The sequence below is a fragment of the Durio zibethinus genome, chromosome 7 (assembly GCF_047325235.1).
Source record: "Durio zibethinus cultivar Kanyao isolate XHJ-2024 chromosome 7, ASM4732523v1, whole genome shotgun sequence".
Lineage (NCBI taxonomy): Eukaryota > Viridiplantae > Streptophyta > Magnoliopsida > Malvales > Malvaceae > Durio > Durio zibethinus.
The window spans coordinates 21,496,207-21,521,951 of NC_143168.1; the positions used below are offsets into that span (position 1 = coordinate 21,496,207).

At 29.2% G+C, this 25,745-nt stretch overlaps 1 protein-coding gene across 1 annotated transcript; it reads right to left on the reverse strand.

The window, feature by feature from the left end:
• Positions 1–1,991: 1,991 nt before the first annotated feature.
• Positions 1,992–4,401, reverse strand: LOC111277776 (upstream activation factor subunit UAF30). Its single transcript, XM_022864192.2, has 2 exons — positions 3,963–4,401; positions 1,992–2,412 (listed from the first exon to the last, which is right to left on the reverse strand). The coding sequence occupies exons 1-2, from the start codon at positions 4,302–4,304 to the stop codon at positions 2,287–2,289; spliced, it is 468 nt and encodes a 155-aa protein (XP_022719927.2). The 5' UTR covers positions 4,305–4,401; the 3' UTR covers positions 1,992–2,286.
• Positions 4,402–25,745: the final 21,344 nt, after the last annotated feature.

A 25,745-nucleotide genomic window follows, 5' to 3' on the forward strand; every position in this document is an offset into this window, starting at 1 on the left:
AATATAGATATTTTAATAGTATAAATATTTTAATAATAAATATTACTATGTTAATATTAATAAAAATAATATTTTAAGAAAACTAATACTATTTAAATATTTTAAAATATTAATATAAAAATCATAAATAATTTTATTTTAAGTATTTTTATATCAATATAATATTTTAATAGTAAATATTATTATAAAATATTATTATTGAATATTAATAATTTTAATAATAAATAATTTCAACATACTTTAATAATAAATAATTTTTGATATTTTAATAGTTATATTAATATTATTTAAAAAAAAAAACAGATTTTTCAAAAAACAACCCAACAATAAAAGCATTTTTTTATTAATTCGATTAAATAACAGAAAATTTTTATCTATTTAGAAAATGTAAACATTTTTTTAAAAAATATTTTTTGAAATCAATTTCTGCAAACGGAACCTAGATAATACCAGCTTTTGCATCACTTTCATATGAAGCTGAAAACTGTAGTATGGATTATTATACTTGATGACTAGTGACATATAACAGAACTTTCGACGCAGAGCAAACCAAATAAGCTTTAGCAGAATTTACTTGTGCCTCTAATCTAAATGGTAAATGCAGGTACCTTCAGGGAGCTCCCATTTTTAGTGACTCAAATCTGGATGTCGATTCTGTGGTCTCCATTGATGATGACCAACCAATTTCAGATGTTGCTGTTGTAAAAAACAAGACCGATTCAACGTCTGTTTCCACAACCTTTCGTGCTCGCTTTGTTGGTCAAGGGTACAAACAGGTAACACCAACCATCTTGGCTCCTTGTTCTCGGTTCTTTAAACAAAAATGTTGATATCGTAGGCTTCCATAAGAGTTCATTTTTCCATTCAAATTTCTATTGTTTTTTCTTCTAAAATATTTTGGCAGAAGTGATGTATATGTTTTGCAGCCTGTTAAGTGCTACTTTTTAATGGTTAGTTTTAACCTTGAATCAGGTTTGTGGACAGGCAGATGTATGGGGTGATGGAGTTGTGCCAGAAGTATCAGCTCATCTAGAGGGAGCACTTAACATTAGCTTGGATGGAGTCTACCACTCACCGGTTGGTTCAGATAATGTATCGAGACCATGGTATGGTTCTCCCGCAGTTGTAGAGCAGTGGATACATCATCCCCTCGACTAATCAAGTCTGAGATACTAAAGTCAAAACTAAAAAAGAAAAAAAAACTCTTCCTTTAACATCGATTTATCAATTATCAATGAACCCATTGCACCCAATATTATTCTTTGTATACTTGCCAATATTTGAAATTGTTGTTTTTTCTTCTTTCATTTTGTTTCTTACCTTTTCCTTGGAAATCCTTAATTGGAAATCCTATCACTTGCAACCTTTTCTTTTATTCTCATGTTACAGGTCCATTTGTAACAGAGAAAAAAAGAAAACAAAAAGAATCGCCAGCTGTATATTTATACTAGCCTTGTTAAATGTCAGGTAGGGGGGAAGAGAGAAAGGCCTCAAGCTTTTACCCCGGGGCAGAAGGCCAGGAGAGATGCATCTATAAACAGTTCTTAGGCAATCCCATGGAGCTAAGCCTGCCAGATCTTGTTTCCCCCACTTTCAAAACAAAACCTTCAAATGCCAATATAATTTTCCCCAACTTACAATCCCAATTATTATTGACATTTTCACAATCATCATAGACCATGGAAAATCAATGATGACTATAGGCTATATGTGACAAGAGCTCCCTGATCCAATCATTACTGTTTGTATGGAAACCAAAATCATTGCAAAAATGACCCAACTTTAAGAAGCCTTTCTAACTGAAAACTTAACTAACCTAACCGGGATGGACAAGAAATTCAAGAACCTGCATGCATCCTATATTAATTTGAACCTCAAATTAAGCAATATGCTAGAGCACGGCTCATTGCATGGGAAGTCACTGAGCTCACAATGATACCGCTTGCCTCACCCATCAACGAGCCAGCTTATACAAGGGGAAACTTTGAATGTTAAAGTCAACAATGATTTCCACATAGTTGAATGATTAAACTACTGGTTAATCACAGATCCAGTTGCCATAAAAAGTAAAATTAAAATGCAGCTTTTTCGGTCTCAAGTCCCTACTAAATTTTTACACAAGTCCAAGCTAGAAACATTCTCAGTTGCCAGACCACCCCAAAGAGTTCAGCTCTCAAAACGACATGCAAAACATGAACATACATTGAAAAGAATTCAGATCAGAATGACAAGAAGAGCTAGCTCGACATTGGTTGGGTAGCACAAGTCCAAATACAACAATAGAGGTCAGGTAGTCTTCACAAAGTGGTGGGATAACATTTTTCCAATCTCCAGGAAACCAATCTTTTCTTTTCCATCGAAAATGGTCTTAAGCTTTGCATCACAAAAGATCTCCCTCTTGTTGTTGGGATTCTGCAGGCAAAAGTATCCGTATATGTTAGTGTATGTTATTAGACAGAAATTTTCCTCATAACACAATGTCTGAGTCACTCAATATGATATCTGAACAAAATACATTAAACATAAATTAGTAAAATCAGCAACTTTAACATCATGACAAGCAGCATATATGGCAATAATGACAATAACTGCTAACATGATCCAGCAAACAAAGAAACACTAGCATCCATGTGAAATTATGATCAAGGGTATTGTTTCCTGCCTATAAGAAACATAAATATGGCCAGAATAAATTCATGTTACCCAACTTCATAAACATAAAATGAAACACATGCATGAGGTTAGAAGGATCAGCTGACACTGCAGGGAGACTTATCTCAACTATTCTCCCATATTCATCTTTCCCCATTCATGATCTCTTTTCACCATTAATAGCTAATCAGTAATAAGATGCCAATCAAATGCCCTAAAAGGCAAAGTGTTTAGATTGTTTGTAGTGAATGCATATGCCATGGGTGAATATATGGAAGAAGTAGAATTCTCCAATGAAATCTCTTAAGCAAGCATTAAAGAGTAAAAAGGAAGCAGAGGGTGAAAACATTGCCTAGGAGGGACGGATATAACAAGAAAGAGAATGAAACACCAAATACAACAAGCCACTAGACAACTCAATCACCAAATACCTAAAGCACCTATTGCTCTCTGCCTCCTTGTCAAGGACAGTCTCATTAGCCTACTTCCTACTTTCAATTTGTTTACCCTCCTCTAGGATCTAACACTAAATTGAAGGAACAAGCCACCCTAGATTAAAGTCGGATTCTTCAATATCCTCATATAATTCTTTTTTATTTCCTTTCCCTAGTCCTTTTCAATACCCATCCAGCAAACTAAACTCTTGAAACTCTGTGGAAAAGCAAATGAAGACATCAATTGTCACAAGAAACAGGAAAGTCCCATTCCAGTTTTACAGTCTCAAAATTTTCTACCTAAAATCCAAGCAAAATTTTAACGTGTAGAAAACCAGGAAATGCAAGAAGAAGGGCCATGGTGGGATAACCTGTGGTGAGCAGAGGTGACGGACTCCAAAGTTTTAGAAATCGCTTTTGGAACCGTCCCTTCTTTGCTTTCACCTTTACAACACTTTCTTACATGAAGAAACTAATATTTACCTTCTGTCTCATCCCTTCTCTGAGTTATACCCAGTTTTCTTTTATAAATGTCACTTTAAATCCAGAACAAAAACACCCCAAAAAAAAAAAAAAACCAAAAGAAACAAATCAAACACATAAAACACCAAAGTTGAACAGCATTTCCCCGGACATTTACTCAAGCCAAAATTTATTTACCGGTTTTTTTTTCATATTTTCATCATTCACAAGATAGATTAAAATAAATAAACTTTAATAAAATAAAAATAAAAATCCCAAGGGAAGTGGGCCAAAAACACAAAGGAAAAACAACCCAAAAAGCTATCAACGAAAGAAAAAAAACCAAAGTAAAATACAAAAAAAAAAAAAAAAAACTATAGTTCAAGGCAAAAGAAAAATAAAGAGAAAGAGGACCTGGAGGTTGTTGGATTTGATATAGGTCCAGATCTGCTTAACAGCTTCAGTACGGGAAGCCTGTTCGGCTCCAAGGAACCGACCCAAAGCGGGAGAAACAGGAGTAACTTTAAAAATCCCAGAGGGTCGAGTCATGGTTCGAGAAGCAGCTGGTTTTGCAGTCTTGGGTTTTGAAGTGGTCGACTTTTTCGGAGTTTTCTGAGCCAACTTTGAAGGAGCGGATTTCGCAGCAGCGCCAGCAGCAGCAGAAGCAGAAGTATAAAACTTGGCTGCTGCTGACGAAAACTCCGCAGCCGCTGGGGAAGCTAACAGCGCCCTGAAACCTTTTAAAACCCTAGACATTTTTGGTTGCTTAAGAGAGTTTCGCCTTTGATCTTTTGCTGTCGGGTGAACTGAGAAAGCAAGCTTTCCGGAGCGGCCTTTTAAAATAGAGAGAGGGGCCTCGTGGGGTTTCACCCTTTCTCAGTACTAGGCCTGTTTGCTTTTGCTAGTGTAACATTTGGTAGTACGAAGGTTTTGTTGTACAACTTGCCACGTCAACATTTTATTAAAAAAAATTTCCCTCTCGTATCATGCTTCCATTTTGAATTAAAAAATATATCCAAAAATTCGACAACTAACGCCTCTTTTAACATCTACTAGAAGAAATACCTGCATTTTGTTGCAGCTAAACCAAAATCAACTTATTTTAAAAGATTTATAAAATGAATATTCAACAATACTCTATTAAATATTACTATATATAATTTGAATAGGAATTAGCTTAAACATTATATATCATTTAATTATAGGCACGAGGATGGACTTTAAAATTAACTTGAAAAAAAAAATCTTGAAATCAATTATAAATTTTGCATCAAGAAAAACTTAAATAAAAAATAAAATCCAGTTATAAAATTATAACATAAAATAGTAAAATTAAAATTGATTTTTACCATGTTTTCTTACATATTAAAAGTTATGATCACATTTTTTTATCTTTATATTTTTTACAAAGTAAGATAAACTAAGAAAAATTTTAAGACAATTCAAATACTAAATAAACATTACATCTTAGCTTAACCTTAAAATTACTTGTTCAAATAACATATCGTTGAACTATACCCATGGGGATTTGCATTTGCAAAATTGCGAAAAACATTTTTCATCGCTTATTTGATGGCCTATAAACTGGTAGCTTTTACTATCCATGCTACCGACCCTAATTATTATAGTTGTATCATGATCGCCTGCACAATCTCCATAAGATAAGGCAAACACCGTTGAAATCAATAAGCTCAATGAATACTTTCAGTATGCATCACAATCCAAAATGTTGGTAACATCGTCAAAGTCTTATGCTCAACTTAAATGTAAGAATGAGTAACCATTCTTCTTTTGCCTATTTACACTACATAAGTTTGAAAGAAAAGGGATGAGAGATGATGAGATGTTGGCATGTTACAATGTTGCCGTGAACTTTAAACTATACATGGCTCTAGCATAAGCTTTATGAGAAATCACTAATAATTAGATTTGACTTTTCTTTGACAAAGTAAATTAAGTTTAAAAAATCTAACATTTGTTCAAATTAAGTCATTTTAAATAATTATAAGTCAAAGTCAAGCATCCAATATCACTAAGAGTTAATGCACACATGGTATAACAAAATGTTGAATTCCAAAATAAATACTAAAAAAATACTAATAACATGCAAGAATAGTAAGGTAACTTGAACAACTCAAATTTGAAGCATATTGAAAGAAGATGCTTTGTAACGATTTTGTATTTTTAATAAAAATCAAAGATTTATAACATACATACTGGATTAGTGCATTTCAATCGCCCTTTATACACTAGACCAAAATCTCTTAAACCCAAAAGGTAATTTGCTCTAAAATTCTTTGTTGTTGTTGTCGATTCACGAAAATTAATAAGTTCAAATGCAATTTTATAAACAAAGTTCATTGTATGATTATGTGCGTAGTGAACAATCTTTACGGTCTAACACAAGCAAGCTAATTTCTACTAGATATAGAAAGTGAAAGCAATTCTAGATAAAATTGCTGATTAGAATACCAAAAACAATAATCAAAATTAAAATTGTCAATACAGTTTAAAACTAAAGCAAATTGGATCCAAAATACAAATTTGAGCTCACTCTTTTTCCTGCATAAAGCCATTGGATATACAAATATCACAGTCTAATAAAATAACATTTGATTTAAAACAAATAACAATATTACAATAAAAGAAAAATAAAAAACTAACCTTAATTTAATTGACAAAACATCGTCAACAATCCATGCAAACAAAAACATAAAAAATCTCAACATTTATATAACAACTTAAACATAGGAAAATCAAAATGAGTAACCAATGTCAAAACCAATTAACAACACAAAGGAAAGTGTAGTAAACAATTTTAGAACTCACAAGGAAGAAAAAGAGGAAAAACAAAAAAACATCTAAATAAGGATAATGGCTTGCTCAATGTCTACAAAAGAAAAGGGAAGAAGATGCTTGTTTAGGATCCCAAAGCATCTATAAATTTATTCTTTAAGTTAATTTCTTTATATTTGTTGAATACAATAGTGAAAGAAAGAAAATAACCACAAGAGAAAAGAAAATAACAATTTAACTATAAAAGAGACCTTTTAAGGAAAATGTTGTCAAGCATCAGCCTCAGTTTTTGTATTGGAATATCTTTTCAACACATCGAAGGTATATACATTTTTTCTACAACATTTAAACGAAAAAGCAAAAGCAATAAAATTAAGATTGGAAATTATCATTATAGTTACATTAGAGGTATCAATATAATAATGTTTTAGTTGCTAGTTAATGACATGACAATAATCTTTTATTTTCTAGCTAGTAGTATCAATTCATATAATATATATTGACATTTTCTTTTCAATTACTTTTTTGAAATTGTAGTTAAAGTTCAAATTTCACAAGTCTGATTTTGATCAGTTCATTGATGAAGAAATACTTTTAAAAATTAAGTCTTAGGCAATAAGAAACATGGGTGCTGCGTGGAGGCAAAAGAAGAATGAATTGAAGTTATGATGAACATAAGACATCTGAGGAAATAGCTACACAGGTTGATGATTCTTAAGTAGACAAAATTAATGCCTATTTCTTATTGCAAATTGGTTGACTAATAAAGCAATGATAAATGTTTACAAAATATACTATTTACTTTTTTTTAATACTATGATATAATAATGAGCTATTATAATATCTTTTCTTATTCATTTAAGGAATAAAGTGAGACAAACAAAACAAATTGCTCAAAACTAGATGAGCTTCTTTGTACATGAATAAAATCATACTCGAGGATCATTCAAACTTTAGTACAAATACCAATTTTCTTCGTGGCACTTAATTAAACAAATATAAAGTTTACTTTTTATATGTGTAATTTTATTATTACAATAATTAATATTATACCTTTATAGAGACAAAAAGCTAATGGAATTCCACCATCACATGCTAAAGTGTATATTATTTCTCATACATGTAAAGATGAAAGTGTTATGAATGATAAGGTAGCTGAATTTATGCTATTTAATTTAGTTTATACTTGTTTTTACTTATGTTTAGTTTATTTTTACTAATGTTTGTTTACAATTTTAGGAACTCATGAAAGAAGGTTTAAGTGAAACTAATGCTCAAAATTCAGAAGGAAGTTCAAAGAAAAATGATGTCTATTCAAAAGATAAAGGGCTAGAGAGAAAAAAAACCTTATTCATTGTATGGGTACAATATCTACTTCATTTAAAAAATATGGTCTTTTATCTTCTAAATTGGTAGAGCATAAGGAAGAGGTACAAGAGTTGAAGGCTAAAATTAAAGACTTAAAAAAAACTTTAAATATTGTTTTATCATTACTTCAAAGATAATTTCTTAATGAGAATATGGATATCTTGAATGCTGTTACTCACATGATGAATAGATAGATATATGTAACATCTATTTTAGTTTATATATATGTATAAATTATTATCTTGCTCATAAATCTTAAACTTTATTCAAATTTTTTTTAAATTATTTTTAGGTTTTTAATGCTAGTAATGCTCAAGAAATCATACATGAAAACTATCAGTGTTCAAATTCAAGTCACCAACCTAATCAAAATGAAAATGGTAAATTCATTGACACATGATATATATGAGGAAATGCTTTGCTTAATACTTGTTTCCTAGATAGAATGACAAAATCAGTGTTTGAATTTAAGTTTTGAATCATATAATTGTGAAAGTCTATCATTGTAGTAATTGTGTGCTAATGGATTGTTATATGAGTGGATGTGAATAAAAAACTATGTTTGTTCCCATTATGATTGTTCTAGTTTCTATCATTGTGTTTGTGGAATGCTATAATTATTTTTTCAAACCTATGTTTCTATCGTAGTTATACATTATTATCTGTTCTTGTCCTTGTTCCTTTCTCAGACTTAATAGAATTTTTAGTTTTGATATGCAAAAATGATTTGGAGCTTTGTCGTAGCTATTCCAAATGGTGAATTGATTAAACATCTATTAATGAGACAATATTGATAGAAATCAATAACTTTAATTGAGATGATTCCTTGTGTTTTTTAGGGCACCTACTTACTACAGACACTAATTTTTTTGTTTTTAATTTAATTATCTAATTATATTTTTTATTTTATATATACAGAAGCTTCTATGTATAAATTTATAATGGCATCATTTGTTTTGAAAATTATTTATTTACTTCAAACATCATGTTTATAGACATTCAATGATGTTTGTTTTTATGTAAACTTGGTACAATGACTTTAGCTCTTGACTTATTCTAAGTTTATGATTATAAAATAATTTATTTGTAGTTAGATTTTGAGTGTTATTATATATCTTTTACTTCGTATATTTTTACTTTATATGAAACCATATCATATTATTATTATAAATTAATTAATATTAATAATTAAAAATATAATTTAAAAGAAAAGTTTTTACCAACATTTTAATATTTATATCAAGAAATATTTTGTTAGAATATTTTAGGCTATACTGAAGTCACTAATCGTCAACCGTTGATAAAAGTAAAAACACTATGAGACTATACTGACGGGCATTGACCGTCAGTAAAAGATATATTATCGAATAACCCATCAGTATAGATAGGAAAAATTAAAATATATAAGTCTATCATGATGGGAGTTAACCATCAATAAAAGGTATAATGATGGAACACACAACAGATGCTATACCAATAAATAAACAATTATTGACAGACTTAAAATGTAGGTATATCTCAACTACTATTTCAACACTTTAAAAACTATCAATATAGGTTTATACTAATAAGAGATATACTAACAGTTAAAAATTCATCAGAATATACATTTTGATCATTGGTATAGGATTTATTTTGCTATATTAACGGATTTTTAGATTTTACCGATGGTTTTTTTAGCAACAGTATATGGCAATTTTCTTGTAGTCCTATAAATGAGCCTTATGAAAATGTAAGCCTCCTCTTTATATTATATATGTAAGTATGCTAAAATTGCTCTTGAAAAAAGAAAATAAATAATAAAAGGTGCTAAATCTTTTACTATAATAAAAAAAATTCTAATAATTAAATTCTAATTTTTTCTATAAATTTTAAAAATAAAACTAATTAAGTTTACATATGTCATACAAATTAGTAAACTTGACATTGTTGCTTTTGCTAAATCGATTGGAATTCTGCACCTATAAACTATTTCATCTCTTTTATGAACATGAATGAACATGCATATATCAACTACATTGAAAAATTACAACAAACAAATTTGATCCTAAAAAATAAATCAAACAATAAAATTATAGTAAGAAATAGACAAAATAAAATGGATAAATATCAATTTGAAAGTTTGAATAACAAAAACCTCATTTATCAATGACATAATTTCTATGGAGAATGGATTGATGTTTTCTAGGTCAAATCTCTTTTCTTCTTTTTTTACTTTCTTTGTTTCCTCTCTTTTCCTCTCTTTATTCTTTTGAAAATAAAAAAAAAATTAGATCTGATGAAAGGATCTTCCTCTTCCCTCCCTATTTTCGTTGCTTTTTGAATTTCTCTTCATTTTCCAACATCTCCTTCTTACCCTATTCATTTTTTTTTTCAAATTTTTCTTAAAAATCTCCTTTTTACTAAAAATTCCATGCTCAATTCTTTTGTCTCTCTTTTTTTCATCACTCTCTCGAAGGTTCTAAACTCATCCCTTTACCAAATGATGTTTTCACTATTTTCTTCTCTTTCTCTTTCCCTTTGCTTTTTTTTTTTAATTTTTTTAGGTTGTGAAGCCTTTGGATGCAGAAGTTTCTACTCTCCTAGTGTGTCTAGAAGCTTCCCTCTCTTTTCACCTATATTTAAAAGAGGTAGTAGAATTGTTAGAAATTGCTTTAAAGGATAACAAAGCAATATTTCTATCCCTAAATATACCCTTCAATTCTTTTTAAAGACATTGAATAGCTATTCCCCAAATCAGTGTTTGAAAGACTATAGGGACAGCTTTAATTATTTGTTATAAATGCATATAAAGAAAATCATCCTTAAAGAAATTACCATGTTATCCTTTTCATTATTTGATAAAAAAATGACTTGTTCAAATTGACTATTTTACCTTTATATCATAATTATTGTGCCTTGCTTGCCTTTTATACCACTTAGCACTTGTCCAATGATTCTTTTAAGCTTGTATAAGTACTTTAGCTCTACACCATCCAAGTAGATCTACCACATACTGTCATAACATATAGATCTATAAATCTATAGCTAGACTTAACAAAATGGATGGAGTCGCCACCAATCTTTTTTATCTAGGTGTGATTGGCCACCTAAAGAATCTATCCTTTTAAGGAGCTCCTTAGCTCGATTAAGAGTCCCTAAAAGTATAGGTTTGGGTCTACAAACCAAAATAAGGTTCAGGAGTTCGGTTACATATAAGGAAGGTTTAGCACCCCTACATGCCCATTCAAAGGATGGTACCATATTATTTCAAATTTATCCTAGAGTCTTGAGTCTAATGGTTTCAAATTTTTATGTTGAAATATTAGAAATAATTTATAAGATTCTTCCATCAATCTGGTAGAATTTTTAAAAATATTTTCTCACCTCAAAAGTATTCAAGAATCCTATTTGTTTTCATAAAGAGGCTTCGTCGTCAGAAAAATATTTATTTATTATTCTTTTTTTGTTGACAATATATCTAATTATTTCACAATTTGAGTCAAATTAAAAATATTTTTTTTGAATTTTTAAAATTTTCACCATTTGGGCCTATTTAAAATTTTTTTTTCTTTTTCTTCTTTGTTTTTAGAAAAAAAATAATATGACAATTATTTTTTTATTGAAATTTCATTTAAATTCTTTCACCATTTAGGACAAATTTAAAGAAAACTTTTCACCTAGAGATTTCTTAAAAATTTACTATTTGAAATTTTTAAAAATCTTATCATTGGATAATTATCAAATATTTTCAACAAAAATTTTTTATTTGGAAAAAAATATAATTACTTTTATTGAAATTTTATCTAAATTATTCCACAATTTGGGTCAAATTGTAAGAAAATTTCTCACATTTTCTTAAAAAATTTACCATTTGAAATTTCTAAGAATCTCATCATTGGGTAATTTTTATTTAATTCCAAAATTTTTTTTTTTGGATTGAAAATAAATATTAACTATTGTTATTGAAACTTTATCTAAATTATTCCACCATTTGGGATAAATTTAAATAGAATTTCTCATCTAGAAATTTTATAGAAATTTACCATTTGAAATTTCTATAAATTCCATCATTAGATAATTAATATTTATTCCCAAAATTTTTATTATTTTTTACTTTTATTATTTTTTCAAATTTAATCATAAAGAAAAAAAACTAAAAAAACAAACATATAAATTAAATATTAAATACAAAAAATACAAAAAAAAAGTAGCTCGGCTTGTGGCTCGAATCGGCTCGGCTTCAGATTCAAAAGACGGCTTGGAGGATTAGCTTGGCGGTTGGGTTCACGGCTTGGCTAGAGCCAAAAGCAAGGACGTGAGTTAAAGAGGGTCAAGCGCTCGGGTCGGGTCACCTAGAGGTAAAATGTGCTGATCATGGGATTTATAAAGCTCCAAAATAATGTTGTTTCAGTAAGGGTATAAATAACCCAAATTCAATCCTTCCCAAATTCAACAACTTTTCTTGTTTTTTCAGCTTTTTCATTTTTAATTAATTTTTTTATTTTTTAACAAAAATCAAATGTAGACCTTCGGACAGATTGGGGTATCCACAACTGCCTTTATTTGCCCATTTTTTATGAAACAGGAATTATGCAAAGACGTAGACAACCCAATCAACTTGACACATTTTTTTTGTTTTTTTTTTTTTTGAAAAAGTAAACAAAGCTTCTCTAAGCAAAGACTCAACAACTTTAAAAGGTAAAAGGTTTCTCTAAATAGAGGCACAATAACTTTGAAAAATAAAATGTTCCTCTAAACAGAGGCACCACAACTTTTGAAAAATAAATTGTTCCTCTAAATAGAGGCACCACAACTTTTGAAAAATAAATTGCTATTCGAAACAGAGGCACCACAACTTTTGAAAAATAAATTGTTCCTCTAAATAAAGGCACCACAACTTTGAAAAATAAATTGCTCCTCAAAACAGAGGCATCATGACTTTAAAAAATGAATTGCTCCTTTAAACAGAGACACCACAACTTTGGAAAAATAAATTGCTCCTCTAAACAGAGGCACCACAACTTTAAAAAATAAATTGCTCCTCGAAACAGAGGCATCATGACTTTAAAAAATGAATTGCTCCTTTAAACAGAGACACCACAACTTTGAAAAAATAAATTGCTCATCTAAACAGAGGCACCACAACTTTGAAAAATAAATTACTCCTCTAAACAGAGGCACCACAAATTTGAAAAAATAAATTGCTCCTTTAAACAAAGTCATCACAACTTTGGAAAAATAAATACTCCTCTAAACAGAGGCACCACAACTTTGAAAAATAAATTGCTCTTTGACAATCATGTCCAGAAGAGTCGTAGATCTAATTTGATGAAATTTGTAATGGGAACTCAAAGATTCACAATTTGAGTTCGAAAATCAAAGATTCAGATTCGTAAAAACCTTTCAGCTTTGTAAGAATTTACTGAAATTTGATTCTTAAAACTTCAGTTTCATAAAAATTCAAATTTGTAAGATCTCAAGATTCGTTTTTGCAAATTACAAGACTCATATCCAACATTTAAATATTCTTATTTGAATTCTGGAGATTCACATCCAAAAATTCAAAGCTTTTTATTCAAGTTCAAAGGTTCACGTTTGACAAATTTGGGATTCATATCCAAAAAGTTTAAGCTTTTTCGTTTGAACTTTGAAGATTCACATCCAAAAGTTAAAAACTTTCACTCTAGTTCGAAGATTCACATCCGTGAACATTAGGGTTTCACACCTCAAATAACTTTATTTGAAACACAAAGATTCTCATTTGAGTTCAAAGATTCACATTCGATAAATTTTGGGTTTCACACCTTAAAGATTCTCATTTGAAACTTAAAGATTCTCATTTAAAACTCAAAGATTCTTATTTAAGTTCGAAGATTCATATTCAATAAATTTTGGGTTTCACACCTCAAATATTCTCATTTGAAATTCAAAGATTCTCATTTGAGTTCGAAGATTCACATTCGATAAATTTTGGGTTTCACACCTCAAAGATTTTCATTTGAAATTCAAAGATTATCATTTGAGTTTGAAGATTCACATTCAACAAATTTTGAGTTTCACATCTCACAGATTCTCATTTGAAATTCAAAGATTCTCATTTAAAAATTTAGACTTCATCAAAATATTCAAAATTTCTTTTTCAGATGAGCTTCAAACTTTCACCATAGTTAAAATTTTATGTGTACTGAATGTTATGATCAATGATGCAAATGCTTTCTTAATGATACAAATGTAACAATCTAGATTCTCACAATGTCATATTCTTAACCATAATTCAAATGTTTACTGCATAATGCAAATGCATATCTAGACCAATGTAGACACCCAATTTGGTCCAGGCCCAGATCAATTGGGCCTGGCCCAAACAGGTAAGTGTGGACACCCAATTAGGTCCAGGCCCAGATCAATTGGGCCTAGCCCAAATGGGTAGGGCCCAATTCAATTTGTCCTGTATTATTCTGTATTTTATATATTTTATTATTATGTATATATTTATTTATTTTTTTATTAGATTAGATTTATATGTATATAGTTATATATTTATTATTATTATTATTTTTTTTTGTAATATATTTTTGGGTTTATCTTATTTTATTATTATTTTTTTTTTTTTAAATTATCTGTTCTAATTTTTCCTGATTATCAGATTTTTTTTTTTACTATAATATCTTTTGATTTATCTGATTATTATCTAGTATTTTTTTATTTTTAATTTTGGAGGGCTAAGATTGAAGCTGAAGAATCCTACTGGGAATGGGAATTCAATCAAGAGAGTCCAATTAGATTCAAAGACTGAATCCCCGTCCAAGGAGGAATTGGGATTGATCAGGAACTCCTGATCAACCCCTATAAAAGGGACCCCCCCTGGAACAGAGAAAACACACACAGAAAACAGTAAGCAAAGCTACTGATTTGAGAGAAAAGGAGGCGTATAGGAAGCTAAGAAAAGTTTAGGAGTGTTCTGGGAGTGAGAAAAAATTTTTAGAAATTTTTGGCAAAAAAAATTTTCTGGAAATTTCTGGGAAATTTCCAGATTCCGGCGACAATTCCGGCGAAATTTGAATTTTCCGGCAAAAATTTCGGCGAACCTTGAAGTTTCCGGTAATCTGCCCAGTTTCTGGCGACGAATCCAGAAACCGGTGATCTTCCGGCCAACTTCCGGTGAACTTCCGGCGAAATTTCCAGATTCCGGCGACTTTTCCCAGAATCCGGCACCGGTGTTCTTCAGCTTTTAGAGAGAAGGGAGAGGAAAAAAGAAGAAGAGAGAGAGGGGGAGGAGTGTTCTGTCGAAAAACGGAGGAAGGTGCCTTTTATACCCTCCCAAAACGACGTCGTTTTGGCTTTAAGTTAATCAGAGGATCCGCGCGTTTTGCCGAACCCGACCCGACCCGAGCGTCGACCCGATTCTGACCCGCGCGTGCCCAGCCCTCTCCGAGCCGAGCCGAGCCGAGCCGTTCTTCCCGAGCCGCTTTTCCGAGCCGTTTTCTCTTCCTCGAGCCGAGCCGAGCCGAGCCGCGAGCCGAGCCGCTCCAGGTTTTTTTTTTTTCATTTATTTGTTTTTTTTTATTTTTTATTTATTAGATTAGGTTTATTTAATATTCTTTTTATCTTTATTTTGGTTTTACTTTCCTTTATTTTTTTTTTATCTTTATTTATTTTCACTTTTTTATTATTCTATTTTCTTTAAATAAAAATCAAATTTTCCAAAAAAAATATTTTTGGGGAAAAGTTGAAAGTATCAATTTTCCTTAAAAATAAATTTTCAAAAAAAAGGATTTTAGGGAAAAATTGAAAGTATCAATTTTCCTTGAAAATCAAAATTTCCAAAAAAGAATATTTTTAGGGAAAAGTTGAAAGTATCAATTTTCCTTAAAAAAATAAATTTCAAAAAAAGGTTTTTCAGGAAAAGTTGAAAGTATCAATTTTCCTTGAAAATAAAATTTCAAAAAAAAAATGTTTTGAGGAAAAGTTGAAAGTATCAATTTTCCTTAAAAATAAAATTTCAAAAAAACATTTTTAGGGAAAAGTTGAAAGTATCAATTTTCCTTAAAAACAAAATTTCAAAAAAAAAGGTTTTTGAGGAAAAGTTGAAAGTATCAATTTTCCTTAAAAATAAATTTCCAAAAAATATTTTTTGGGGAAAAGTTGAAAGTATCAATTTTCCCCACACAAAAAAAAAATCTTTCTTTTCTTTCTTTTTATTTTGATTTTTGATTTTTTTTTTCTTTAAATAATCCGACGACGGAGCCTCTGTAAGTGAAACAGTAGTTTTCTTGCATACTCCTGAGGTGAGGGAATTTTCTCAATTTTCTGCTAAAAGTATTAGAGTTAATTGAGAATAATTTCCAATAACTAATTACTTGATAAAATTTTAAGGCTTTTGGATAACACAAATTTCAGCTGGTACCATCTTTTGATGGGCGTTGTGAGGGTGCTATAACCTTCCTCACACGTAACCGAACTCCCGAATCCTGTTCTGGTTTGTAGACCTGAACCTATTCTTTTAGGGACCCTTAAACTTAAATGTTCCCTGAAAGGACAGATTCCTAAGGTGGCCAATCGCACCTAGATAAAAAAGATTGGTGGCGACTCCCTAAAGTCAATGTCTAACGATAGATCCCCGGATCTAGACGTTATGACAACCAAAGTTTTAAAGATTTTTCAAATCACAATGCAAATGTAATGCATGTAATGTGGATGTCAATGTCATGAAATTCTAATTAAAATGTGGTAACATGGTTCTCAAGACCCCATTATCTCACCTTTTTTCTATTTTTATCTTCTCAACACTCTAGAATAAGTTTCTGTCCTCCATCACTTGGTCACCACTCATAGGTTTTTCAGCACTAACCATTTCAGAACAAATTTCGTCCTCCATCACTAGGTCATTACTCATAGGTTTCTCAACACTAACTATTTTAGAACAAATTTTGCCCACTGGTCCATATTATTCTTACCATTTGACCATAACTCACAGGTTATATCGACCAATTCATCCTCATATTTATCACTTGGTCATATCACCTTTTCAAGTTTTTGTACTCTCTTCATTTGTTGACCAACCTATCACCATATTCATCATGTGTCATCTCAAATCATCCTTTTTAGGTTTCTACCATTTCTTCATTTTTTCTTTATCATCTTGAATTTCTTTTCAAAAGAATGCAAGACTTTTTCAAGAACATTATCATTCATTCATCATCATTTCAATTCTTGACAAACACAATGCAATCGTACATTTCCTCGATTCATTTTATGGATGCAATAATAAGGAAGCACAAGGTGAATTAGGAGAAAGATAATCAATGAAGAACAAGTTTGGTACAAAAATAAATGAGAAAAAAAAACAAATGAGATGTATGTCATTGGGATAAATGGAACAAATGGAGTAACAATATCCAAATAGTAAATATTCAAATAATTTTGAACATTAATCCAGTATTCTCTTTCAAAAACTTATTCCATTGACTGTCAAAATTATTTTGAGCTCTTCAAGCTTTGCTCCAACTTTGAGGGATCTTTAGATGTCTTTAACATTCTTCTATGTGGCTAACTCTCAACTTAGAGATTTTTTACCTAAATTGCCCTTTCGAGTTTTCAATTTGAGTTTTTTTCTTTTATTTTCATCTTTTTTCTATTTTTTCTTTTTTTTCATTCTTTCACCTATTATTGATATATCTTCTACATCAATCTCTAGAGCAATAAAGCATGATTTTGTCATTCCATCACTAGTATGCCTTAACCCAACATATGATCATTCAATTCGAGCATTCACATTTGATCCAAATAGACTTTTAAAGGTTGTAATGTAGGCCATAGTGAGGGGTCATGAAAAATAAGCTCAAAACATGTGTTTAAAGGGTTCAAAACTAAAGGATCATTTCTCATCATTTGAATTAACTTGGCATTTTGCCCCTTTCCACTTCATTTCACTACTTTTTCTTTTTTCTATCTCATTTCTTACACAAAGACTCTCATTATTTTACCCCAAATCATGTATGGCATTCATTTTTTTCTCTTTTTCTTTCATTTTGCTTTTTTTTTTGAAATCTTTTATGATCTTTTGCCACCTTTTTTTTTCAAAAATTATCCCCAGTGTGAAGGGTGATCCTTGGTCAGGATTCTTTTAAAAAAAATCATAATAGGCTCAAAAGGGTAGCAATAAATAATTTTTCAAATGGTAAAAGAAAGATGACAATTTTTCATATCAAATGTGAATGCTTTCCTTGAAAATAATCTATTGAACAAAAATAAGCTTATGAATCTTTATAATAGACTATACATCTTCATGACATGCCTATTTCACATCTATTAATTGCTTGCTTTTTTTGCTCACATAATCTTTTCAAATCAATCTGAATGAGTTCTCAAAATTAGATCTTAAAATTATTGTTATCATTATCTAAACATTCATTATTTAAAATTTGAAAATAAGAATGAAAAATTATGAAAGGTGACAAAGCATGGAATAACTGTTGAATGAAAGAGAAAATGTAATGAAATGCATTATCCTTGCCTTTTATTAAAATGATAACAACTTAAATCCTATTGTATAAAAGAATTCTTAACATTACTATAAAAAAATCTAGAATGATAAGTAGCTTCCAACCAGCCTTAATATTCTTCTCAAAATGATGCCCATGTGTAATCAGGTGAAGGATTTTTATTGACATCTTATCCCCTTGATTTATTAAAGCTCACTAAGCTTTTTTGGATCAAACTTTACATTTTATGTTTGAAAGTAGAGCAGATTTCAACAGAATGACCTACATTCCCATTATGATAATCGCACATTGCATTAGCATCATACCATTTTTAATATGATGACTTTAATGGTTCTAGAATAACTGGAGATACCAAGTTGTTCTTAACCAGTTTTGAAAATAACTCAGTATAGGTCATAGGGATAGGGTTAATATGTGCCATTTTTTGGTTATCTCGAGATCTCCTTAAATCTCTTACTTAGTTGTTAGGCTTGGAAGATGGTGTAGGTATTCGAAAGACGGATTGTGGTTAAGTTGATTGTGGATATGGCTGGTAAGGGTAAGGTGAGATATTATTCACAGCAAGATAGTACGAAGAGTAACTTTATGATGGATAGAGTTGATATCCCCTGAACTGTTTGTCAAAGTTCATAGCTTGAGCTTCAGTCTCTTTCTTCTCTAGCGCATTCTTGATTTTCCTTCCTTTCAACTTGCCATTTTTAATGGCATTCTCAATGATTTCGTCTGAGATTATCATGTCGATGAAATTTTTTATTGTATTTCTTATCATCTTTTTATAATAAACGAATTTCAAAATGCTGACGAATAATATCATGGTCTCTTTTTCAATTAACGGAGGTTACACTTGAGAAGTTATATCCCTCCATCTCTAGGCATATTCTTTGAATGATTCAGTCATTTTTTTTTCATATTCTGTAAAAAAAAACAATCATGGGCTAAGTCTATAATATGTTGATACTGATTAATGAAAGCATGGGCTATATCATTCTAAGAACGAATACAGGTTTTATCCAGCTAGACATATCATCTAGTAGAGCTTGTAAGACTATCTTAGAATACATGTATCAATAGCTTCTCATTATTAGCATGGGTTGCCATCTTTTGACAGTACATGATAATGTGGGTCTTTGGGTATTTTGTACCATCGTATTTTTTAAATTTTGAAACCTTGAATTTTGGAAGAATAACCATATTTATGACTAAACAGAGTCCAACAGCATCTATCGAACCATAAAAACTAATGCCCTCTACTGCTCGCAGCCTTTCTTCAACAAGTTTATCTTCTGTTTAGCTTTTAAGGCTTTTAAAGTCTCCATCTCCTTGGGCTTCATCTTTTTTTTCTCATCTGGGTCATCCAAATTAGGAACTGATATTGATTCTACTGCCTTCTCAGTAAAAATAAGATTTACATAACTCTAGTACTGCTTTCGAGTTTAAGGCTAATGGTATTTCAGGATTTGTATACCATATAGAATATGTGAACTATTGCAGTGGTGGATCTTGTGTGGGTTAGGCTTGATGTGGCCCAAAATCAGGTGGGTACAGTGGGTCATCCCTCTCTTGTGAGGGATGGTCTTGTTGGCTTTCTTTTATACCTTTTTTTTGTTTAATTTGTTCAAAACCTTCAAAATCTTATTCAACTCCCCTTCTAGCTTCTCTTAAGCTTTCTCTATCCTTTCGAGACGATTGAAATTTTCTTATTTCATTTGTCTGGCTCGAGCCCTTGTATTATATTAGTGAGTGGAGTTCTTGCTTGGTGAAACTATCTTTGAACTTTGAATACCATAATTATGATTAGAAATGATATGCCTTATGTGTGATTAGAAATGATATGCTTTATGTGTAATGCATGTAACATACACTTCCATGGATGTTGGTATGAGATGTGGCAAACATTCCCTATATGAAAATGATGTAAATGATAATGTTAAAACATGAGCATGAAAATAATGCATAGGATGATATGATAATGCATAGAATGAAATGATATGAAAATGATGCATAGAATGAAATGATATGGAAGTGATGTAGATGCATACAAAACAAAATGGTTAGATAAGCAATATACAAGTTGTTTCTTCTTATGTCCTAATTTTGAGTTATATCTATCAATTGGGTAGGAAGGGCTCTATCTTAAGGTTAGCCTTTTAGGGGTGAACTATATGCAGAGTTAGATAATTTTGACCACTAAAGGTTCTCAAATTGTTTCTTACATCATCGTTCATCACAGACTAGTAAAGCATTCTAATCCTCACTCATTACAGGCTATCAACGGAAATGATACAATTTGAGTGAGAGTATTTCACTAGTCATTGCGGAGATTATCATCTCACGATAACGTAGGTACTTTACTATCTCCTAAGAGGGACAAAGCTCAGGTATAGAGCTCATGTAATGCAAATGCATGTGATAGTGTGTGTGAAGAAACATATAAGTTTCATGCCCCAAAAATAAAATACAAGACTAAAAAAGGTTAGAAAATAAATAACATAAATCATTACAATTTAAAACCATTAGACCAAAAGATAGGATAAATTCAAAAATTATGGCTTGACTCTCTAGCGTCCTTAGTGGAGTCGCCAAACTGTCATAACATATAGATCCATAAATCTATAGCTAGACTTAATAAAATGGATGGAGTTACCACCAATCTTTTTTATGTAGATGTGATTGGCCAACTAAGGAATCTATCCTTTTAAGGAGCTTCTAAGCTCGACTAAGGGTTCCTAAAAGTATAAGTTCGGGTTTACAAATCAGAATAGGGTTTGTGAGTTCGGTTACATGTGAGAAAAGTTATAGCACCCCCATATGCCCATCCAAAGAATGGTACCATATTATTTCAAATTTATCCTAAGGTCTTGAGTCTAATTGTTTCAAATTTTTATGTTGAATATTGAAAATAATTTCTAAGATTCTTCCATCAAACTGTTAGAATTTTTAAAAATATTTTATCACATCAAGAGTATTCAAAGATCCATTTGTTTCCTTGAAGATGCTCCGTCGTCAGAAAAAGATTTATTTATTTTTTTGTTAAAAATATATCTAATTATTCTACAATTTGGGCCAAATTAGAAATATTTTTTCTTTTTTAATTTCTAAATTTTCTACCATTTGGGCCTATTCAGAAATATTTTTTTTTTATTTCTAAACTTTTCACAATTTGGGTCAATTTAGAAATATTTTCTTTCCAGAATTTCTAAATTTTTCACCATTTGGGCCTATTTAGAAATTTTTTTTATTTTTGGAAAGAAAATAATATGAAAAATATTTTTTTATTGAAATTTCATTTAAATTCTTTCACCATTTGAGACAAATTTAAAGAAAATTTCTCATCTAGAGATTTCTTATAAATTTATCATTTGAAATTTTTAAGAATTTCATCACTGGATAATTATCAAATATTTTCAACCAAAATTTTTTATTTGAAAAATAATACAATTACTTTTATTGAAATTTTATCTAAATTATTCCACAATTTGGGTCAAATTTAGAGAAAATTTCTCACCTAAAGATTTCTTAGAAAATTTATCATTTGAAATTTTAGCAAATCTCATCCTTGGGTAATTTGCATTTAATTCCAAAATTTTTATATTTTTTATTTTTTTTTGGATTGAAAATAAATATTAATTATTGTTATTGAAACTTTATCTAAATTATTCCACCATTTGAGACAAATTTAGATAGAATTTCTCACATAGGAATTTTATAAAAATTTACCATTTGAAATTTTTATAAATTCTATCATTGGATAATTAATATTTATTCCCAAAATTTTTATTATTTTTACTTTTTATTATTTTTTCAAATTTAATCATACATAAAAAAACTAAGAAAAAACACATAAATAAAATATTAAATAAAATTAAAAAATACCAAAAAAAAAAAATTGCTCGGCTTCAGAGTTAAAAGATGGCTTGGAGGATCAACTTGGCGGCTAGGTTCACGACTCGGCTCGGTTGTAGCCAAAAGTAGGGATGCGGGTTGAAGCAAGTCAAGCACTCCGGTCGGGTCGTCCAGTGGTAAAACGCGTGGATCCTGGGGTTTATGAAGCTCCAAAACGACGTCGTTTCAGTGAAGATATAAATAGCCCAAATTTAGACCTTCCCAAATTCAACCACTTTTCTCTTTTTTTTAGCCTTTTCATTTTTAATTAATTTTTTATTTTTTAACAAAAATCAACTATAGACCCTCAGACAGATTGTGGGTGTCTACACATACAGTAACAAAAACAACTAATTTTTTAATCTTTTCTTGGAAGTTAATTGCTTCACATTGATACAAACTAGTAAAGGTTGAAAACAATTCGATAGTAGTCAAATTAGACAAAACACAAGTCTTGTATATACTTTCAAAAGTGAAATCATATGAAACACAAAGTTTTTAATTTATCTAATTTATTTAATCAATTATAAAAGATGATATCAAGTAAATTTCAAATGCAAATTCCAACATATACAATTGCTTCTTCTATCATCAACTCAAGGATAATTTTGATAATTGATTTAGTTGATACATTTATGGCTTATATATGTTGTATTTTAATAGAGTCTAACAAAATAAAAATTAATTGATAATTAAAATAAATGATTGTTCTTTAATTTAATAATAAACTAATAAAATATTTTTTTATAGAAATTATGTCATAATCTAAAAATGTGCGAAGAGGTTGCACATGCATGATTTTGAATTTAACATTTTGTAATTTCTTTAAATAAAATATTTGAGTTAATCACTTTTAATACTTTTAAAATTCACATTTTTATGTAAAGAAGATACAAAATTAGCATTTTTAATTTTCCTTTCTAATATAATAATTAATTAAATAATGGTTTTAGCTATTTAATCTACCATTTTTTATTAAAATGTAAAATAATAATGTATTCAAATATTTCCACTACTATAACTCCATTTGTTTTATAGAAAATAACTTTTAAAAAATAATTTTCACATTTTCAAGTATTTGGCAAATAACTGACTGGTTAACGAAAAATGACTTATTGGTCAACGAAAAATGAGACAATTTTTCTAAAAATTATCTTATCTTTTTCAAAAGGGAAAGATAATTTTCAAAAAATAGTTGTCTACAAATATAATTACTTATCAATGTGCTTAAGCATGATTTTACTCAAGTCAGACCTTATACATGATTTTTTAAGTTCAAATTTAATTTGACCCGACCTAAAATATATTTATATTTATAAATAATATTTTTATTTAATTTTACTTAAAAAATTAAAATATTAATATTAAAAATATTTTAATATTTTAATTTTAAATATTTTTATAATTATACTCAAATATGATTTTGAACACAATATTTTAACACTGAAGTTAATTTGATTTGATTTGATTTGAAATATTATTATATTAATAAATATATTTTATATAATTTTAATTAAAAAATTAAAATATTAGCATTAAAAGTTTTTTCATATTTCAAATTTAAATATTTTTATTTTTTATATTGTTAAACATAAAATTTTTTAATATTTCAATAATAAATGGTATTAATATTATTTTAATAATAAATAATAACAATAATAATATTTTCATTAATTTAATAATTAATGTTAAATAATATAATAATGTTATTTTCTTAATATGAATATTTTTATAATTTCTTGTTATTTTTAGTTTAAAATATATAAATTTATATTTTATTTATTATGGTATTTATATTACTATTTTAATAATAAATATAAATAAAAATTTTTGTTTTGATTTAATAATAGATACTTTCAATAAAAAATATAGATATTTTAATAGTATAAATATTTTAATATTAATAAAAATAATATTTTAAGAAAACTAATACTATTTAAATATTTTAAAATATTAATATAAAAATAATAAATAGTTTTATTTTAAGTATTTTATATTAATATAATATTTTAGTATTAAATATTATTATTAAATATAATTATTCTTGAATATTAATAATTTTAATAATAAATAATTTCAACATACTTTAATAATAAATAATTTTTAATATTTTAAAAGTTATATTAATATTATTTGAAAAAAAAAAAAAAACAGATTTTTCAAAAAACAACCTAATAATAAAATTTTTTTTATTAAATCGTCCAAATAATAGAAAATTTTTACCAATTTAAAAAATGTAAACATTTTTTAAAAAATATTTTCTGGAATCAATTTCTGCAAACGAAACCTAGATAATACCAGCTTTTGCATCACTTTCATACATCACAACATCATTTTTCAGCCCTATCATTTCCATTTCCAAGCTTTATCATTTCCATTTCGACAACGATGAAGAGCAAAATGCTAACCCTGCTATTTGTGCTAGCTACCTCAGCCACATTGTTCAGCCAAGGTCTAGCTGCTGATCATGAGCACCCGACTACACTAATCAAATTCTTTTGGCCATGGTTCCCTAGGCCTTGGGATTCATCTCCTTCACCACCACAGGACCCCATAGAGGTGCCGCCACAGGACCCTAAGGTGGCCAACTGCTTGGAATACCTCAGAAAAGATAAAACTTGCCTTAAAAATATTCTACATTCTTTCGTGATCCGCAAACCCGACATTGGACCAGAATGTTGTCCTATTGTTAAGGAATTATTCCAGGATGATTGCTTCAATGTTATTTTTGTGCGGTACCAAGATGTAGCTAGTCAGTTGAAGGAGCATTGTTCTAATAAGGGGGGAGCGACACCACCACCAAGAGCTTAGATCAGTTCCAACCATTGGCAATCAGCTGCCAATTAGAGTTTTCAAGTTTAATGGTCTTTTAGGATTTTTTTTTTTAAGTTTAGAAGGTAGGATTTAAGATTTTATATGTTTTTCAATTACACAAATTCTGGAATTTGTATTTATAAAAGGGATCAATTTTTTTTTCTCTTATTCTTATATATAATAAAAGGGAATTCAAATATTTAAGGGTTCTTCATTTAAAAAAAAATAAAATTTAATCCATACTTGGAAGCTTATTCCTTCACAATTGCTTATGACTTATGAGAAAGATCCAGCCACCAAATCGTTGGTAATAATCTCCAAAAACCAATCAGAAACGGTTTCTGCCAATTTCTGAGTGTAATTTAAGATAATTTGTTTCGAGTTCTTAGCTACCCTGGAAATGTAGGGTCTAATTTGTTCGAGTTGGAAGAGATGCTCATCTCATCGTTCAAAATTATTCTCAGGCGTGTCTGAGGTTTCATTCTCAAATCTCAAGCCTGCCATCTCACGATCCTTCCACTGTCCAATTTAATTACTCCATTTCTCCTATTTTATATTTCATTTTGCTTCAACTACAAAATTCTTACAAAAAAAAATGTAATCAACTGATCGTACATATTATCAACGCATCAAATTTTGAATTTGAATAAGAGTCTAATACAATAAAACACAGCAACATAGATATTATTTGTTAAAGATTCTTAAATTTTAGAAACGAATCATTAATGAAGTCAGTAAAACACAATAATATAGATATTTATTTTTGAAGATTTTTAAATTTTAAAAATTATTCGTTAATCTAGTAATATAGTGTTTTAATTTAGTAATACTTTGGAAGAAAGATAATGAT

Bases quoted from the DNA above. Each gene is read 5' to 3' on its own strand.
- LOC111277776 (XM_022864192.2), bottom strand. From the start codon at position 4,304: ATGTCTAGGGTTTTAAAAGGTTTCAGGGCGCTGTTAGCTTCCCCAGCG. The intron at 2,413-3,962 runs GTCCTCTTTCTC...TTTTGCCTGCAG, and splicing joins TCAAATCCAACAACCTCCAG to AATCCCAACAACAAGAGGGA.